Source organism: Lithobates pipiens, unplaced genomic scaffold, assembly GCF_037356315.1.
Source record: "Lithobates pipiens isolate NorthernLeopardFrog02 unplaced genomic scaffold, aLitPip1_a1.2 Scaffold_16, whole genome shotgun sequence".
NCBI lineage: Eukaryota > Metazoa > Chordata > Amphibia > Anura > Ranidae > Lithobates > Lithobates pipiens.
The window spans coordinates 98,538,839-98,560,034 of NW_027507748.1; the positions used below are offsets into that span (position 1 = coordinate 98,538,839).

Below are 21,196 nucleotides of genomic sequence, written 5' to 3' on the forward strand. Positions count from 1 at the left end.
GCTGATCGTCTACTTAATATGGTTTTATATCTCAGACACCACCTGAATTGTAACTTGTATTGGTGATATGCTTTAGTTGTATCTTCCCCCCATAAATATTTGTATCAGTTCTATTATATGTCGAACTTCTGTTTTGTAGACATTGCATTCATTGAATGCAAAAATAAAGCTTTCATGGAAAAATAATTATACCTCATATTAAATAATAAAACATATGACAACAAATCAAAAACAAATCAAAAACCTATTAAACTCAATAAAAGATGAAACTTAGAAGCAAATATCAGCCTAATAACAGTGCCTTATTGTCCATAGTACAGCCAGCATGGCCTCATTACTGCCTGTACAAACACACCAACAAAAACTATTTTTTTTTTAAGTTCAGTTTCTTGAGTAGCAGTGATTTTAATAATGCTACATTGGAAAAGTCTTTTAACCACTTCAGCCCTGGAAGTTTTTACCCCCTTAAGGACAGGCCATTTTTTGCGATACAACACTGCGTTACTTTTACTGACAATTGTGCGGGCATGCAACGCTGTACCCAAATAAAGTTGATGTCCTTTTTTTCCCACAAATAGAGATTTCTTTTGGTGGTATTTGATCACCTCTGTGGTTTTTATTTTTTGAGTTATAAACAAAAAAAGAGCAACAATTTTTTTTAGAAAAGCAAGATTTTTTACTTTCGGCTATAAAACATACCCAATTAAAAAAATGCAAACATTTAAATTTCTTCATCAATTTAGGCAAATGTGTATTCTGCTACATATTTTTGGTAAAACAAATCTCAATTAACATATATTGATTAGTTTTCGCGAAAGTTATGGCGGTTACAATATGGGATAGATTTAGGGACTTTTTCTTTTTTTACATTTTTTTTTTACTATTGTTTAGCTGGACTGCAACATTGCGGCGGACAAATTGGACACCAAGTGAATTATTTTGGGACCAGTGACACCAATACAGTGATCAGTACTAAAAAATATGCACTAACACCGTATAAATGACACTGGTAGGGAGGGGTTAACATCAGGGGCAATCAAGGGGTTAAATGTGTTGCTGCAATGTGCTTAACTAACTGTGTGGGGGATGGACTCACTGCAGGAACAGAGAGATCTCTGTTGCTGGTTAGCAGGAAGCACAGATCTATCTGTTCCGGTCTGACAGAAGGACGGTCTGCTTTTTTTACATCAGCAGACCACCGTTCGGTCATTCCCCAGAGCGATCATGGAAGGCCCGCTGATCGGCTTCCACTGTGTCCAATCACAGCCAAAGTGGGTCGCCGATGACCAGGACGCATGGATAAAGTACAGCAAGTTAGAAGTAAAGCTTACTTCTGTTTGTAAACAAACCAGCCAGAGATTCTCAACCTATATATTCTTGATGAGGGTCTAGTGTGGAAATATCAAGGGAGACCATGACCAAGTCACATGCTCTCAATCAGAGGGTTATCTTGCCAGGGGGGACTCCCCTGGCAAAGCACCTTGTCTCCATGTTGATGAGGACAAAGGACCTCTTTGCCACAGGCCAGCCAGGTGGTTGTCAGGGGTCTGTGGGTGGGGGGAATAATAGAATGTGGAAGCTCTCTTTCTAAATAAGCAGAGTGGGCCTCCAGATACTCTGCTCCAACATGAACGCATAAAGGGTACATAGTAAACCTACTTGTTTACAAAAAAAAGAACACTCACCGACTTAACGTGTGATTTGAATCTTCAACAGAAGCGCTTCAAAACCTGACACCAGCATTTTTATTTTTTTTCAATGTACCATTCACACCTGGGCATTAAGTCCCTTGACTGGCACTTGAAAAAGTACATGATATTCTTTTGGGGCAGAGTTACGAATTTCGGCCTAAATAGACTTTAATGGGAGTGCAAACAAAATGCGAAAAAAAAAATTTCCTAAAATTTTTCTTACATTATTGTACCTAGTAACTTGTTTTTTCCATTGGCTGAATATAATAATGAAAAAATCTCAAGCCTGAAATCAATAAAAATGATTGTACAAATGTTACAAAAAAGCCTGAAACCAACCAAAGACACTCAACTCAAGTGAGATTGAGGTCTGTGACTCTATCATTGCTCCTCGGAGAGGTACATGTGGACAGCCTTCTTTTGCAGTAGCTCTTTTTTTAGTAAGACATCTTCCAGGTATCTGTTTCTTTAACCACTTGCAGACCTGCTGCCGTTGCTATACGGCAGCAGGTCGGCTATCCTGCGCAAATCGTCCTAACTGTATGACAGTTTGCGCGGGGGCGTGATACTGGGTAGGCGAGCGCCACCAGAGGCGTACTCTGGCTGCTCGTGGGTCAGGTGGACTTAATGTCTGCCGGCTGCCAGCCATCGCCTATTACACAGGCAGAACGGGGGAACTGCCTTTGTAAACAAGGCGATTCCCTGTTCTGACAGGGGACATGACAGGGATCTACTATTTCCAGTGATCAGGAACAGCGATCTCTGTCATGTCCATGGCAGCCCATCCCCCTACAGTTAGAACACACTGGGGGAACACATTTAAACCCTTTATCGCCCCCTAGTTTTAACCCCTTCCCTGCCAGTGACATTTACAATCAGTGTCTATTTATAGCATTGATTGCTGTATAAATGTCAGTGGTCCCAAAAAAGTGTCAAGAGTGTCCAACCTGTCTGCTGCAATGTCGCAGTCATGTTAAAAATCACAGATCGCTGCCGTTACCAGTAAAAGCTAAAAATAATAATAAAAAATGCCATAAATCTATCCTCTATTTTGTAGACGCTATAACTTTTGCACAAACCAATCAATATTTGCCTATTGCGATTTTTTTACTAAGAATATGTATATGAATATATATCGACCTAAACTGATGAATAAATTCGTTTATTTTTTATATTTTTTTGGGGGTATGTATTATATTTTTTATTTTTCAAAATTGGCGCTCTTTTTTTGTTGATAGCGCATAAAAACTAAAACCGCAGAGGTGATCAAATACAATCAAAAGAAAGCTCTATTTGTGGGAAAAAAAGGACGTCAATTTTGTTTGGGTACAGCATCGCACAACCGCACAATTGTCAGTTAAAGCGACTCAGTGCTGTATCGCAAAAAATGGCCTGGTCATTAAGGGGGCAAATTCTTCCAGGGTTGAAGTAGTTAAAACTATTTAAATCAGAGGATCAGCATTACAGTCAAGTAACTAGCATGTTTAATATCAGTCTTTCAGTGTTCTAGCCCTGTTAACAGAGCCTTTTATATGATAAAACATAATTGTATAATTGGAAGCCTTGCCCTGGTTTACTTAGCATAAAACCCAGAGAGATATTTGAAGTAGTTCAGATGACGCTTTCTACTGGGGTTTGTTTCGCATTCTCCCTTGTTGTAGGTAATAGTGGATAATATTCTGAAAATAGACTCTTAAAAAGTCTTTTAGGCAGGGACTAATGAATAACTGGCAGGGGAGCATGTCTTCAAGAAAAGATTTCAATGAAATAAAACTGTAAGATAATTACTATGGCACAGATAAATTCACCAAACAATAGGGATGTGGGCTGGATCAGACATCCTGGGAATGGTTCATTAGGCTGCGATATTGCTAATCAGCAGTCAGATACATTGTAATTCACTGAGACTTCACAGGAAGCCCCAGAAACTATGTGTGCTGGAAATGTACATTTTAAGTCATTCTAATCTATTCTGTGAGACAATGTAAAGAACAAAGATGATGCTTGGAGCATCATAAACCAGAGACTTAGAAGCAGAAGTAGCGAGAAAGCTTTCTGTATACTATAGCCAGGTTACTTTCCCTCTTTAAAGTGTTACTAAACGCATAACAGTAAAATCCTTGTTTATATGCTGTAAAGAATGCTTGTTATGCCCTGTACACACGGTTGGACATTCCGACAACAAAATCCATCAGATTTTTTCCGACGGATTTTGTGCCAAACTTGTCTTGCATACACACAGTCGGACAAAGTTGTCAGAAAATCCGATAGTTCAGAACGAGGTGACATTCGTTGCGTATGACGGGACTGTGTAGAAGCTAGTAGCCAATAGCTTTGGTCTTGTAATTTAATCTGAGCATGCGTGGCACTTTGTCCGTCGGAATTCTCTACAAATGATCGGAAAAAGTCAGATCGGATTATGTTGTCGGAAAATTTACCTAGCGGGCTAGGAAGGGGTTAAATGTGTCCTAGGGAGTGATTCTAACTGTAGAGGGGATGGGCTAGCAGTGACACATCACTGATCACCGCTCCCGATCACAGGGAGCTGTGATCAGTGACATTGTCACTAGGCAGAAAGGCGAAATGCTTGTTTACATTAGCATCTACGCATTCTCCCTCTCTGTGAGACGATAGCGGGTGTCCCCACGGGACATCGAGGACATCGGATTGATGGAGCTTGTGGCGGGCACGTGCGCGCGCCGCCTCTATACTATGCTGATGTGATTTTGCACAGTGGAGCCAACCTGCCGCAGTAAAACTGCGGTGACTGGTCCGTAAGCGGTTAACAAGGGGGCCCCCAGATCCCAGCCCCCTCCCCCCCATATGAATGAGTATTGGGTGCATAGTACTGTTACCCATTCCCCAAATGTGACAAAAAGTAATAAATACAAGAGACAGTTTTTGACAAATCCTTTATTAAAAAATTCAAAAAATGTAAAAATAGCATCCCGCGATGTCAATCCATTGTCAATGAGGCCACCCTCTGGACCTGTAAATCCATTGTCAATCACGCCACCCTCTGGACCTGTAAATCCATTGTCAATCACACCACCCTCTGGACCTGTAAATCCATCGTCAATCACGCCACCCTCTGGACCTGTAAATCCATTGTCAATCACGCCACCCTCTGGACCTGTAAATCCATCGTCAATCACGCCACCCTCTGGACCTGTAAATCCATTGTCAATCACGCCACCCTCTGGACCTGTAAATCCATTGTCAATCACGCCACCCTCTGGACCTGTAAATCCATTGTCAATCACGCCACCCTCTGGACCTGTAAATCCATTGTCAATCACGCCACCCTCTGGACCTGTAAATCCATTGTCAATCACGCCACCCTCTGGACCTGTAAATCCATCGTCAATCACGCCACCCTCTGGATCTGAAAAATGTTTGTTTTCACTTTATGTCCATCTGGATGTTTTAGAAGAAGATGAGAAGGAAAATGTCGCACTTGTTGTATATTTGATGTATATCCGATGGAAAAGTTCATGCCCTCCCCTCCAATGGAGCCACAGGGAGCAATAAAAACATATTTATAATATAGCAAAGAAGGCTTTGAAGGTTTAGAACCTCTGTCAGATTTGTTTTGCTGTCTACCGAACTTCCTGTCTTCATCACTTTCTCATGAAAAGTACAGTACAGGAAGTGAAGGAAAATTCTTCTTGGGTTCACTGTATTAAAATGTAAAATAATGTTTAGGCTGGAGATGGTTTTTAAATTACTAGCGAGGGGTGGAATAGAGCAATACAGGCAGATTCTACCGGAGCCCCTAATCTCAAGGGCCTATATAAGTTTTTATTTTTTATTGTTCTGACAGCAGGTATTTTTGTGCCCTAATAGAGGAATAGTCATCTCTTATCTATAGGCAAAGTAAAACAAATATACAGTATTGACTGGCCTACCAAACACTGACATACTTTTTTTATCTGGGTTCATGACAATCAAAATATAAAAAAATAAAATACAATAATAATAATAATAATAGTATATAAAATTACAGAGTTAAAATGAATATCTATTTTATACAGTCTCTAATTAAATAGCATGATATAACCAGAATAAAAGCACAAAATTACATTTCCAGCCAAATGACAAATAAAAAGGAATGGGTGCTGTGATTCAGCATGGAAAAAGTATAAACACAGAGTGGTTACAAAAAGAGTCATACCCTTTAAAATTCCAGTATTTTGCCAACAACAGCAAAACCTTTGGCGCTGGTGCCTTTGAAAACAGCAGGTACTCTCTCAGTAGAGATGATTGCTAATCTAAAGCTTAGCGCAGATTTTAACTTGCTTCAATTCCCTGTTTTGTAAGAATGTTTTAATACCTTCCTTACAAATTGTGTTGTGATGACAGGAGAGAAAATCAGATGTAATCCAATAAAAGGGATTGGAATGCTCTGCAGTATGACTGAGACTTCTTTCTCCAGCAAATCCCTCTTTTCTTCTTTCGAACAGTGACAGGAAATCAGCAATGCTTCTTTGGTTGCACAAGTAAAGCCCCCACAGTTGGTCTTTTCATAACATTTCATAACATTCAACACTTTCTGTGTAGCAGGAGCAACGGACCTATGATTTCACAGAGATTCTGTACAGTAAAAAAAAAAATCTGAAGTATGTAGGATATAAATTTAGTTGGCTTGCTTAAATGAAAGCTTCCCATTAAAGGGGTGATTACACTGATCAGATCACTTAATAACTAATCTGCTGAAAATCTATCCATGTATGCAGTACTGGTAAAAGCCCATCATATCAGTGCCCATTTATATATCCACAGTGGGGGAAAATTGTATGTCACTACAGCTAGCAGTAGTTTGCCACATTCAACTAGACCTGTAATGTTGAATATTTGAAAATGTTGAACATTTTCATAGCTTCTCTTAGCCCTTGTACACACGGTCGGAGATTCCGACGGAATGTGTCCTATCGGACCGTTTTGTTGGATATTCCGACTGTGTGTGGTCTCCATCGAACTGTTTCCATCAGAATATCCGACGGACCAACTTTTCCAACTTGCCGGTAAAATTTTCTGACAAAATGCTCTGATCGGACATACTCCGATCATGTGTAGTCTACTCCGACGGACAAAGTGCCACGCATGCTCAGATCAAATTCCTAGACCAAAGCTATTGGCTACTAGCCTGAACGTAGTCCCATCGTAATGAAATAACGTCATCACATTATGTAAAATTGGATTTTCCGACAACTTTGTCCGACCGTGTGTATGCAACATCATTTCCGGACCTCTTCCGGAATTAATCTGTCGGAATTACTCAGACGGATTTGGTTGTTTGAATCTCCGACCGTGTGTACAAGGGCTAAGACAATTTTTCAGTTCAAATGAGTATCAATAAAATACGCATTTATATTAACACCTTAAGAAACCTTAATCCAATCACAATGTATAGATATTGATTGTTCAAGAAAAGGATGGGGGATGTGAAACTTGTCAAACCGGATATAAGATTTTGTTGATGATTGGATTTGAAAACAGTCCTGATGAGTAGAAGGATTGGCAGTGGCGGTCCGTACATTGAGGACGCAAGGGTGCCACCCCCTCTTTCCCTGCTGCCGCCTCCCTATCCATGCGCTCGGCCCCTTTCAGGACGCCGGACACATGGATTCCTATGGCGGGGGTGTTTTTTTGAAGCACGTGATTAGAGCCAGAGGCTTTAATAGGCTTCAAAAAAGAGAGTGTGCCCTGATCCCAACCAATTGTGTGACCATAGCGAATACATTTTTGCTATCTTCACACTACAGTGCCCCCCCCCGCTAATCAGGAGGCAGGTCGGTGAGACTTGTTTCCCGATTGGCCAAAACACCAGGCAACCCTATTTGATGCCTAGTGGCGCTTTGGCAAGCGGAGGAAGCATGAGAGGAGTGGACACCACTGCTGCTGCTGCTGCCTGAGTGTGGAGGAGAGGAGGAGAGTGGAGACACAGAGGATGCTCTTCAGTCCCATAAGTGCTGGACCTCTTGTGGGGGTGGGGGGTCTAGAGCTGTGAGCCCTCTGTGGGGGGGGTGCAAATGCCAGCTGTAACCCCCGAGCGGGGGGTGTGCAAGTGCCAGTACCCTGACTTTTGTCCCCTGAAGCCTGGGGGGGCAGCCAACACTTCTACGAATGGCAATCTTCTAGGTTTCTGCACCTCTTATTCTTTCTTCCTGCAGTTTATTTCTTCGCAGACACGCAAAGTCTCATCTGCAATAAAGAAAACTTACCTGGCTTACTCGCAATCCTGTGTGGTATGTACACAAAGCTGCATATGTGCAGTTCAGTTTACATTGCTGCCATGGTCCCTGTGTGTCGGGATGACTGACTCCTGCGCATGCGCAGAAGTTACATCATCCCACACTGGACGATCAAGACAGCTGAAGATCGGCACACGTTTGCAACAAAGTAAAAACAAAAAGCTTAATGTGTATCTATAGCCAGGGGCGGCCTGTCTCTTTAGGGCACCATGGCCCACCCTCTATTCAGGCATCCAGCCCCTTTTCAGGCGCCGAGCACCTGAATTACAGTGTTTTTCATTTTTGAATAGGCTCTAATAAGCTTCAAAAAAGGTGGAGCGCGGAGCATTGTGCTCAGAGTGCACCCAGGTGTATTAGAAAAGCAAATATTCATGATGCTTAACCACTTCTCCACCAATCAGGAAGCATGGGTCTAATACCCGTCACCTGATCTGCTGAAGGGGCTGAAGGAACAGGCAATCCTATTGGATGCCTAGCAGAAAGGAAGAAGAGATGCACGGAAAGCATGGAGAATACAGGAGCCGTCGCCTAACCCGCTGCACGTCCCACAGCTCGCCACCGTCACCCACTGCCTGACTCGCCACCAAGATGGGGTAAGTGACGGTCAGACGGGTGGAGGGGGGGAAACAGTGAGGCTGCATTTAATTGGGCACAGTGGCCTCCCCTCCTGAACCATATCAGATCACAAGCCTTCAACATAGGTAGGGTGCCTTGCCAGGGGACTCCCTATGTTAATAAGGACAAGGGCCCCTTTCTCATAACCCCGGTCTGGTGGATGAGGGGAGTCGGTAAGGGAAATTTATTGGAATTTGGACGTTGCCACCAAAATAAAAGGGCCCTCAGATATCTGTCCCCCAGCATGAATGAGTACATAGTACCCCTTCTTACTCATTCAATAATAAATGTATATAGCGCAATACAAATTGAACACCATTGCAAAAAGATTTTTATTATTAAAAAAAGAAAGGCTGTGGTAAATGAGTTATCAGTCACATTGTACACAACTACCTGACGTGCATCGATGATCCTCTCCTACCAAATTTTCACCACAAATGGCAGCTCACTGGCTGGCAGCTCGATGCCCACAATTTGCCTGGAAATGTTAGCTGACATAATTGTCCAAAGTTTTTATGTTGAGGGTTAAAGTGTCCGTTAAAGTAACTGTAATTTCTATCTGAATAGCATTTAGTTTTTTAAAGCACTGTATATCATATACAATCACCATTTTCAACCAGTTCCCGCCCTGTGTATAGCATAATAACGCCGGCAAGAACCTATATTACGTCCTCCTGGATCGTGCCCCACACAGTGGCATGATCTGTCGCTGAACACAGCCATTGACTGATCACTGGACCGGCCTGCTGCCAGTACCATGTGACCACTGTAACCAATCACAGCAGGTCACATGACAGTTATTATACAATAGATGGCTACCTTTCAACCATCCAATGTATACAATTGTGTTGCTAGCTGGGATTGGAGAGTCTGATCACATGTTACAGACTGGGTCAATCCCAGCTCTTACCAATTACAGCTAATCACAACAAAAGAAACTGAATTCATCTATTTAATTCCGTAAAATGCTTGTATATATATATATATATCAATGTAATGCACTGCTATATGCAACTATAATGTGTAAGTAAAAAAAGAAATGATATACCGTATATACTCGAGTATAGGCCGACCCGAATATAAGCCGAGGCCCCCAATTTACCCCCAAAAAAACTGGCAAACTTATTGACTCGTGTATAAGCCGAGGGTGAGACATGCCTGTCCATCCCTGTGTGTGTGTCCGTCCATCCCTGTGTGTCCGTCCATCCCTGTGTGTCCGTCCATCCCTGTGTGTCCGTCCATCCCTGTGTGTCCGTCCATCCATCCCTGTGTGTGTGTGTGTCCATCCATCCATCCATCCCTGTGTGTGTGTGTCTCCATCCATCCATCCATCCATCCCTGTGTGTGTGTGTCTCCATCCATCCATCCATCCATCCCTGTGTGTGTGTGTGTCTCCATCCATCCATCCATCCATCCCTGTGTGTGTCTCCATCCGTGTGTGTGTGTGTGTGTGTGTGTGTGTGTGTGTGTGTGTGTGTGTCCAGCCTACCTTTGTCCCGAGCCTCCGTCCCGTGCCTTGCCTCCTTGCCTCCGTCCCGTGCCGTGACTTGCCTCCTTGCATCCGTCCCGTGTCGTGCCGTGCCTTGCCGCCGCCGTCCCGTCCCGTCCCGTGCCTTCCCTTGCCTCCGTCCCGTGCCCTCTTCGTCGGCGGCCATTGTAAAGTTCAAAAGCTGCGCCGCCGCCTTCGCCTGTGATAGGCGGAACACTGAATTTCCCAGCAGCCTGTGTTCCGCCTATCACAGACGTCGTATCATCCTCGTCCGTAGTACGAGGATGATACGATGTCCGTGATAGGCGGAACACAGGCTGCTGGGAAATTCAGTGTTCCGCCTATCACAGGCGAAGGCGGAGCCGGAGGCGCGGCTTTTGAATAGAATGGCCGCTGTCTGTCTGCTCGACACGCTGATCGAGCGCGCAGACAGCGATGACTCGAGTATAAGCCGAGGGGGGCACTTTCAGCCTCAAAAAAGAGGCTGAAAATCTCGGCTTATACTCGAGTATATACGGTAGGTCGTCAGCACATCAGGATTGATCAATTTTTAGATATGTACCATAGTTTGTGGACTCTATAACTTTCCTACAGACTAAATAATATACACTGCTTTGGGTTATGTTCACCAAAGAAATGTGGCAGAATACATTCTTGCCTTAAATTTAGAAGAACAATTATTTATTTGAAATTTTTTTTTAACAGAAGCAGAGAAGCATTTTTTTTCAAAATTGTATTTATTTAGCAAAAAATAAAAAACCCAGTGGTGATTAAATACCACCAAAAGAAAGCTTTGTTTGTGTGAACACAATTATACAAATTTAGTTTGGGTACAGTGTTGCATGACCACACAATTGTCATTCATAGTTGCAACAGCTCTGAAAGCTGAAAATTGGCTTGGGCAAAAGTGCCGTATTGAAGTGGTAAAATAAAATACTGTTTTCACATTTTTCCTCTTTTGTTGCACATCAGCATCGTTAATCTCCTGCAGCCTCCCTGGAACCAATCCCCATCTATATGCATGCACAACAGAGATTGGGGGGGTTTCCTTATGGTGAAAAATTAGTGGAACAAGCATGTGCATTGGCACAACTATTTGGAGTCTCCAGCATGTGAAAGGGTGATGGTGCATGACAACAACTGGCACAGAGAGTTATCACCCTATCACAGTAAGTGCCTGAATAAGGACCTTAATGCCAGGATCACCAGTTAATTCAATGAAAGCTTTAGATTTGAACATTGTGAAAACGATGTTTGAAATTAAGGATTACATGCAAAGTTAAAGATTGAACTGACACTTAAAGTGACTCTGTTACTTACATGAAACAGAGAATAGAAGATCTACATACAGTACAAGAAAGATTATAAATACTCTCCTCACCCACTGGCCACACTTTTAAATGCTGCCCTGAAGAAGAGAAATCACCATTCAAAATCTCCTGAGAAACCGGCACATGCAGGAGTGCCCATCTCTTGGTCTCATATTTTACTCAGTGATCACTCTTGCCAGCTCCCATATCACTACAGGATACAATACTGCTATAGGAGTCAATGGAGGAATTACTGAGCTTAGTGGGGGACCATGAATACCCCTGGATGTGTCAGTTTCAGAGGGGACTTGGCGATTTTTTTAATCAAAGTAACACTCAGCGGTTTACTGCAGATGTGAATATTTACAATTTTCTTTACAGGAATATATTTTATTAGCAATTTTATTATGTGTCAGAGTTGCTTTACAGGTTTTGCATAGGCGGTCAGTTTAAGTGTTTGCTGTGTGTTTAGTTACACAAATTTCTAATATACAGTATTTCCCGCAGACTTGAAATCAAACAACACACAGTAAGACTGTATCTTTGAATATAAAGTGTATATAAACCCCTATTTTTTGTTTTTGTTCAGTATATTTGGCATCATGCCTTACTGTATACAGTTTTCTTAAGCAAATCTTTTTTTTGTGAGTTTGTTTTTTCATCTAAAGATCCTGTTAGTAATGGTATTTCTTGACTCACAATAAGCGGAGTGTTGTAAGCCTTCTATGTGCACTCCTTCAGTTGGTCATTGGATTGTCTATCAGATAGACCTGATACACAGCCCAATGGCCCATTGAAAGAGCTTGATGATGATGATAATTGTAAGGCATTGGCTTAATCCTGCCATACATGGATCAATCCATTTATGGGTGGGGGTTATACAGAAGTTGATCAACCATCTTGTTGGATTTTCCCCACTCAATCAGCACTGCAAGCTATACCTGGAAGTGCTGATCAGTGTATTCTGATGGCGGAGAAGCTTCCCCACTATCAGAATACAAAGGCTCATCACGGAGGTTACCCAAGTACTAGGACCAAAGGGATTCCATTGATGGTCACGTGTATTATAAAAAATGGACTATAAAAAAAAAGCACTATCAAAATTAAAGGAGAAGTATGGCCAAAGCTTTTTTGGCTGTACTTCTCCTATGGATCACAGGACTGCAGTTTGTTTTTCAATCCTGTGACTCGTTTTCAGCAGACAGCGGGCTAAAGTCACAAACCCTGTCCAGGCCGTGAAAAGGTCCTGACCAGATGGTTGGAATCCACCCAGATGCCTGGACCAGCAGCTGGCTCAGCCTCTGAGAGCCTGAGGCAGCCAATTCTGCCCCCTCGACAGCCCAGCACTCCAGTGAGTAGAGTGGGCAGATCAGAGAGCCAATGACTGACATTCCCAGCTTTTTGCAGCCTGAAGCCTGAAAGCTGAGCAATCAGCTGTGTCCAGCGGGGGACAGATGCAGCATCTGATCAATTCTGCATTTACCTAGCTGAGTATAATTCATTTTTTTATGAATCCTGAAAGTCTCTTTTAAAGTTTATACCAACGATGTGGTCTCTACCTATATAGATTCTATTAAACTATTTTCCTTCTATACGTTTCCACAGCACAAAGAAAAAGCATTAGGGTAATAATTCAAAGCAAGCTGAAATAAATAAATACATGGAAATTATTAGAAAGATAGAAAGAAACTGAGAAAACACAGACATATTCAGGAAAGAAAGTTAACTTTTCACCAGAAGAGTAATGAAAGTTACTTAGGAACACATTAGCCAAATTGTTTATAAAAACGCTTTTGAAAGTGCACAGTGCATGCATTTAAGGACACTAGTCATTTTTAAATAACTCCATAATTATTAACATCCATTTGAAGAAGTTAACGGTTCATGTTAAAAAAAATTAAAATAAATTGTCATTCACTTAAAAAAACAAAAAAACAAAGCCCACTGACAGTATTCTAAATGTACCTTCAGAATCCACAAATACAGAATTCTATTAATTTCCAACCCATTTTTAATAGCACAAGTGTTTTCTTTAGTTACGTTCTAGTAGCATATTAGAAACATCTGCTAGCTTGCCACCAGTTCACTGTTAATAGAAAATGTCAGTTCATTTGTCTCAAGGCCCAACATGCTTCGCGATAAGTGTACCAAGGCTATAACCCAGCTGCTATTTCTTGATACGAGTCCAGATGCACTCAACAATCATTTATATGCAAACCTTTTTCTTGCCAACGATAAATATCAATTTCGTTCTTTTTTTTCTCTCTCTCTTTCTTCTTTCCTGTACAGCTCCATCTCCTGTCACCATAATTAGAAAGGACCGAACCTCAAGAAACAGCATTGCCCTGTCTTGGCAGGAGCCAGAACACCCAAATGGGATCATCTTGGACTATGAGGTCAAGTACTATGAAAAGGTGGGAAGAATGGCAACAACGGCAAGACGTTAATGAATTCTATTGTTCTGTCCAAGAATAAGTCTGCTAAACTTGCAAGGTGTTACTGATATGTATTTGTGTGAGGCACAGAGTACTAGACAGAAAATATCATTCACAGATCTATTATAGGTATATGGTTTCACTCTGGGTTGTGTTATGAGAGGTGTGGTGGGCTCAAGCAAGTCTTTAGAGTTGATAATAAAGTAATGTCATTTGTCATATGTTAAAATGTTTACAGTAGGTATGTGTATTACTCGAAACTGACATTTATATGAGCGACTCCTTCCAATTGTATCATTAATATGGTGAAAGGTGATGTAATTGCTTATATTCAGTCTTTGGTTATGTAATTATTGCAACATTCTCTAGGATCCTTTGGATAATATGTGGAACAGTGTAAGCCCTTGTACACACGGTCGGAGAATCAGTCGGAATGTGTCCTATCGGACCGTGTTGTCGGATAATCCGACTGTGTGTGGTATGCATCGGACTGATTCCGTTGGAATATCCGTCGGACCCAACTTGTTCGAAATATTTTCCGACCAACTGGTTCGATCGGACATACGCCGATCATGTGTAGAGAATTTTGATCGGACCATGTGCCACGCATGCTCAGATCAAATTCCTACATCAAAGCTATTGGCTACTAGCCTGAACGTAGTCCCGTCATAATGAAATTAGGTCATCACGTTCTGAATGATCGGATTTTTCAACAACTTTGTCCGACAAAATCCGACGGATTTGGTTGTCGAAATCTCCGACCGTGTGTACAGGGGCTTAGTGTTCTCGGACAGGATACAACTTGTGCTTATGTTTCCTTTTTATTCATATATTTTCTCCTCCGTTCTCTTTCTCTTCTTTTCTCCTTCCTCATTCATTTACCTTTTTTTCTTCCCTTCCTACATGTTCTCTTTTTTTCTCTGCCAGTCACTATTACTCTGTTTATTTTTCTATCATCTTCACTCACCTACCCTTTCCACTGCCCTTTCTACTCTCTTGACCTTTACTATGTGCTCTACTTTTCCCATATCTTTACTATGTCTAAATCAGCTCACAAAACCACTGATACATTCAGGTTCACCCTTCAGCTGTTGAACAACTAAAGTAACACTAAAGTAATATCCTCTTACTGAAAACTTTCAACAGTCACTTAATTCCCACCATAGTTGAAAGTGACAATGTCCATTCCCTGCTTACCTCTTCAGGCTACTACAGCAGGCAAGGATAGTTAAAGTGTATATCCATAACTTTTTTCAAGGTTTTGGATAGAGTAGGGAATTGTTAAATTACTGTCAAGTTATTTTTTTCTGTCTGAATGCCAGGAGATTTTAATTTCTGTCCAAAAAAATCTCTACAATGTTAGAAAAATTACACACTAGACAGTTGCCACCAGAACAATTTTACCCACTAGAAGAGTTATCCTCAACTTTTGTTTTGGTGATCACTGTAAGATTTTTCATCACTTTCTGTCCTGGTAACAATGGTCACATGTTGAAATATGGGAGTACACATGCACCTAGCAGAGACACATAAAACAATAAAAAGTTGTCAAGGGTTAAAACTCTTCCCCACTATATAAAAAAAATGTAGGCTTCACATACACTTAAAGTGACTTCATATTTACCTCTAATATGTATATTATCAGAGCTTAAAGTTTCATCCTCTTTCATGATAGGTGCCTATTAAATGTATGTCTAGTACATGTCAGTTATCTGCGATTTATATATGTAGCACTACCCCCGTAGGAGTTGCAAATCACAGGGTTCCCCACTTCTGCACAGCCAGACACATAACATCTTCAACTTTCATCCAGACACAGTAAACACGCTTTGAGCTTTGTTTTTACGTTTTCCTAGAGGGTAATAACTTGGATAGGGATAGGAATTATGGGATGCCCACAGTGACAGTAACAAAACCAGGGGCAACTTTCCCCCTATATACAGCTCCACTTGACCCTACTAAACAACTCCACTTGATTTATTCCTTTTATTAACTAACAGTCTTTGTTAGATTGGTGACAGCCCCTTACAGGCTAGGAACTCTCAGTCCCTTGGAAAAGTAGCACATGTGTTGTGCACTGCATTCTGGAGTACCACCAACACCATGTCGACACTGGTCCCAGCTCTACCACTGCAGATAAATGCTAGCCCACCTGGCTGCCTCTTCACCAGCCCTCCTGGCTGCTTCTTCACCAGTCTACCAGACTGCCAGACTGACCTTTTTCACTAGTCTATTCAAATGACTCACTGGAAATCCCCCAGGCAAGGCGTCACCACTGTCTTCAAGAAAGACCTGCTACATGTTCTCACATTGTCCTCTCCTTGCTCCCGTTGCCTCTCAGGAAAGCCCCCTTCCAACTTTTTCTGTGACAGCACCTGCGCCCCAGCCTGAGCCAGAGAACCCTATCCCCAGAGTAGGGGGTTCACCTCAAGGGCCACTGACAGGCTCCTCAGCGCTGCATCTCCATCTTTCATCCGACTCTCTGCCCAGTATGACTCATTCCTATTTAGTCCACTGCCAGGCCCACCTCCTGGTAATTGGCTAAGGGCCCCTAAATATACAAAACAACCCCTCCTAGCCTCCGCTCTCTGGTCTATAGAACATTCTCCAACTTTATAGAACCAGGGGGAGGCACCAGAGAGCTGTCTATATGAGTCATGATTCCCTGAATGCGAATAACCCTGTCCCAATTACAGACTCACAGGATTAAACACAAGCCAGGATATAGTTTGCCTACTCTCACTAGTAGTACACTAGAGCACTACAGGGTGCTACATATATTTTACATAAAATTGTAGACGTTTTAATGAAAATCACATAGGCACAAAAATTATGTCAGTAGCAGCTAGAAAGTAGTAACAATACAACAAATTATATTTTTCTGATTCTGTCATTTTTTTCTTTTACACAAACTCCATGGCTTGGTTACATTTTGCAGTTTTGTAATATTATGAAAAAGAGGGACATTGTTTTCTGGGCTACAGAAGAACTTTGAAAATTTTTTGTGCATTCATATTATAATTTTAAGCATTTTAGGGTTAACATTGTATTATTAAATATCAAACTCATAGCCTAAATGAATGCCTATTGTTACTAGATAAAACATTTCTGCAGACAGAGCATATTAGGTGAAATTAACAAGTAACATTCCAGCTCCATTGTATAATACTTGAATTCCGGTTGAGTCCTTACATTTCATGTGTTCATAATTAGCAAATAATGATCCATGAGACACAGTTTCTAAAGGTGAAGGTTTTCTTTGAATTGGGAAAACAGATACAGTATACTGTATGCACACATGTAGTAAAGCCCAGTGTCTGTACTTAAATGTACAGTTAAATTACAGAGAGTCTTTTAAAAGCAGCAAGTCTGGATCTTTACAGGTTCAGAAGTGTTACCCAGTGTACCCTGCTGGTAACTTGTTTAGTTGAGGGACTTTGGTAGCATCACAATAACCTGGATAAAATATGAAGGTATACTTGAAGCCAACATATTGTTTAATTTTGTTATGGATAAAATTGTAAATGGTTAAAATCTCTGTCAGTTTTTTGCTGAGTACCACGGGACAGTGTCCTCCACTTCCTGTCTGGATACACAACAGGAAGTTGAATAAAAGAAGGGAAACCCTCTGTTAGAAGGTCACAAGTGTTTCCATAAGCATAGGTTTACTTAAGTCTTAGGCCGCGTACACACAGGCGGACTGTCTGCCCAACTTAGTCCGCCGAAACACATTTGAGCGGACAGTCCGCTCATGTGTGGGCTTCAGCGGACTTTTTCAGAGGACAGTCTGACGAACAAAGTCTTACGGAATTTCCGTAAGATTGTCCGTCCAAACTTGGTTTGAGCGGACAGTCCGCCCGTGTGTGTGCCAGTCCGCTGTACTTTCGAAATGAGCGGACTTTTCCCGCCCGGAGAAAAGTCTGCTCATTTTGAGCGGGTATCCAGGTAGGCGGAGCACGCGACGGAGACGTCGTGGGCCCCGCCGCCTTGTATGGACTTAAAAGGGAACCCCAACGCCGAAAAAAATCGGCGTGGGGTGCCCCCCAAGTCCACAACAGACCCTTGTCCGAGCACGCTACCCGGCCGGCCAGGAAAGGGGGGCGAGCGAGCGCCCCCCCCTCCTGAGCCGTACCAGGCCGTGTGCCCTCAACATGGGGGGTGCCTTGGGGAAGGGGGGGCCGCGCGACCCCCCCACCCCAAAGCACCTTGTCCCCATGTTGATGAGGACAAGGGCCTCTTCCCGACAACCCTGGCCGTTGGTTGTCGGGGTCTGCGGGCGGGGGGCTTATCGGAATCCGGGAGCCCCCTTTAATAAGGGGGCCCCCGGATACCGGCCCCCCACCCTATGTGAATGAGTATGGGGTACAATGTACCCCTACCCATTCACCTGTAAAATAAAAGTACCAAAAAAAAAACACAACACACGAGATAAAATATTTTATTGCACAGCTCCAGGGGTCTTCCGTCTTCGGGGGTCTTCTCGCCGGACTCCTCCGCTATCTTCTTGTAGCTCTTTTGCTAGCGGAAGAGTCCGGCTTTCTTCCTCCCCGCCGCCGGCCTCTTCTCCCGACTTCGGGGGTCATGTCCCCCTCTTCGGTTCTTCTGCCGGGCCACCGCGCCGGTCTTCTGTCGCCGCTGTCGCCGCCGCCTTCCATTCTTCTTCTTCTTCTTCTTCTTCTCCAGGAGATGTTGCCTCGACGATCTCTCCGGCCGGAATGCCAGAGCCGCGCTGCGCGGCCACTTATATAGTGACAATGGGGCGGTGTCACATGGTATATGTCACATGGGTTGGTCACATGGGTTGATGTCACATGGGGACTATGACATCGTAAGGGGGCGGGGTCACCATGTGACACCAACCCATGTGACATATACCATGTGACACCGCCCCATTGTCACTATATAAGTGGCCGCGCAGCGCGGATCTGGCATTCCGGCCGGAGAGATCGTCGAGGCAACATCTCCTGGAGAAGAAGAAGAAGAAGAAGAAGAACGGAAGGCGGCGGCGACAGCGGCGACAGAAGACCGGGCCACCGCCTGTAAAAGAGCTATAAGAAGGCGCGGTGGCCCGGCAGAAGAACCGAAGAGGGGGACAAGACCCCCGAAGTCGGGAGAAGAGGCCGGCGGCGGGGAGGAAGAAAGCCGGACTCCTCTGCTAGCAAAAGAGCTACAAGAAGATAGCGGAGGAGTCCGGCGAGAAGACCCCCGAAGACGGAAGACCCCTGGAGCTGTGCAATAAAATATTTTATCTCGTGTGTTGTGGTTTTTTTTGGTACTTTTATTTTACAGGTGAATGGGTAGGGGTACATTGTACCCCATACTCATTCACATAGGGTGGGGGGCCGGTATCCGAGGGCCCCCTTATTAAAGGGGGCTCCTGGATTCCGATAAGCCCCCCGCCCGCAGACCCCGACAACCAACGGCCAGGGTTGTCGGGAAGAGGCCCTTGTCCTCATCAACATGGGGACAAGGTGCTTTGGGGTGGGGGGGCCGCGCGGCCCCCCCTTCCCCAAGGCACCCCCCATGTTGAGGGCACGCGGCCTGGTACGGCTCAGGAGGGGGGGCGCTCGCTCGCCCCCCTTTCCTGGCCGGCCGGATAGCGTGCTCGGACAAGGGTCTGTTGTGGACTTGGGGGGCACCCCCACGCCGATTTTTTTCGGCGTTGGGGTTACCCTTTAAGTCCATTCCAGGCGGCGGGGCCAGCGACATCTCCTTCACGGGCTCCGCCTACCTGGAGACGCGCTCGAAATGAGCGGACTTTCCTCCGCGTGTGTGGGCGAGTCCGTTCATTTCAAAAGTAGAGCGGATTGTATGGCGGACTTAGTCCGCCGTATTAGTCCGCTCAAAAAGTGCCGTGTGTGGGCAAGTCCGTTCATTCAAAAGTTTGGACGGACTGTCTGTCGGATTGTCTGATGAACTTAGTTGGCCAGACAATCCGCCCGTGTGTACGCGGCCTTAGGGTACATAGGGAGTAAAGAGAAGCTCCAGGGTCTCTAAAATAAATAAAAGTCTGCATCTATAAATACTGTAGATGCTAACTTTTACTATAAGGACACCTTCCTGCCCAGGGATCCAGCGTTCTGCTCACCCAAGCCAATTCTTCAATTGGTTTCAGTTGCAGATGTTGTTTTGGATTTTGACAAACATTAACATATATATTTTGTGTAGCCATAAAAGTGTTCATAAGGTTTCTATTTATTTTTCTGCTAACCCCGCATATTTCCCTTGGTAGGGTGACAACACTAGGCCACCTCTTCTGAAATCAGAGGGCTATGTCACCTGATGCCTTGAGTTTCTCAAGCCAGGGGCTGGATGGCAATGTGTTACAGTGTACATACACCAACGAAATCACCAGATAGTTGGATTTCTAGATTACCAACCTTCTGATGAAGGGGGCAATATAGGCCCCCAAAACACATAGGGGGTTATTTACTAAAGGAAAATACACTTTGCACTGCAAGTGCACTTGAAAGTTCACTGAAAGTGCACGTGCAAGTAAAGTCACTGTAGAGTCGAGGGGGACATGCAAGGAAAATAAAAAACAGCATTTTAGCTTGCACATGATTGGATGATAAAATCAGCAGAGCTTCCACTCATTTCTGATCTACCCCTTAGATTTAGAGCGACTGCACTTCCAAGTGCACTTGCAGTGCAAAGTGGATTTGCCTTTCGTAAATAACCCCCATAGTCTGTTGCACACAATCAATAAACCTCTTCATAGGTGTGCGGAGCTTATTGCATTAGGGCGTGCCCCCCAAAGTTCAAACACACATGCATGTGCGTATATACAGGTATATATATATATATATATATATATATATATATATATATATATATATATATATATATATAGGCAGTAGGGTGATGGATATTGTCGGTAGAGCAATGGATGATGTCTGTAGGGCAGAGGTTGGTGTCAGTAGAGCAGTGGACTGTGTCAGAAGGGCAGAGATTGGTGTCAGAAGCTTATTTTTTATATTATTTATATTATTACTGTTTTACAATTTTATTATTTTGTTTTTTTTACAATAATTTTTTACAATTTTTTTAGGAACCCCATTGGCTGCATGTCTCAATTTGGAGATGTCTCAATTTAGAGACAGAGAAAGAGACTGAGGACAGAGATTCCCTAGTCCCTTTTTCTGCAGCCAAGGAGCAGGGGGAATATGCCCAGCACAGGGTGATTAGGGTGTGCCCAGGTACACTTGGCACACCTTGTACACATGCATATGAACCTCTCTTTAAATATAAATTTTACGGAGTGGTGCTTTAATCCCTGGTTGAGAGTTCTTTTGAAATCAGGGCAGCTTTGTCTCCTGAAGTCTAATATGTCAGCAAGGGCTACAGCACAATGTGATTGACAAGCTATTAATTTTTTTATAAGTGGGTGGCCATGCTTGGC

General features: G+C 43.3%; 1 protein-coding gene across 3 annotated transcripts in view; it reads left to right on the forward strand.

The window, feature by feature from the left end:
* EPHA3 (EPH receptor A3) overlaps window positions 1–21,196 on the forward strand; it is a 512,923-nt gene that overhangs the window by 370,783 nt on the left and 120,944 nt on the right. For all 3 annotated transcript variants that reach the window (XM_077480166.1, XM_077480165.1, XM_077480167.1), the window contains exon 6: window positions 13,649–13,773. In XM_077480166.1, coding sequence (XP_077336292.1) covers window positions 13,649–13,773 — 125 coding nt within the window. The remainder of the gene's footprint in view (window positions 1–13,648; window positions 13,774–21,196) is intronic.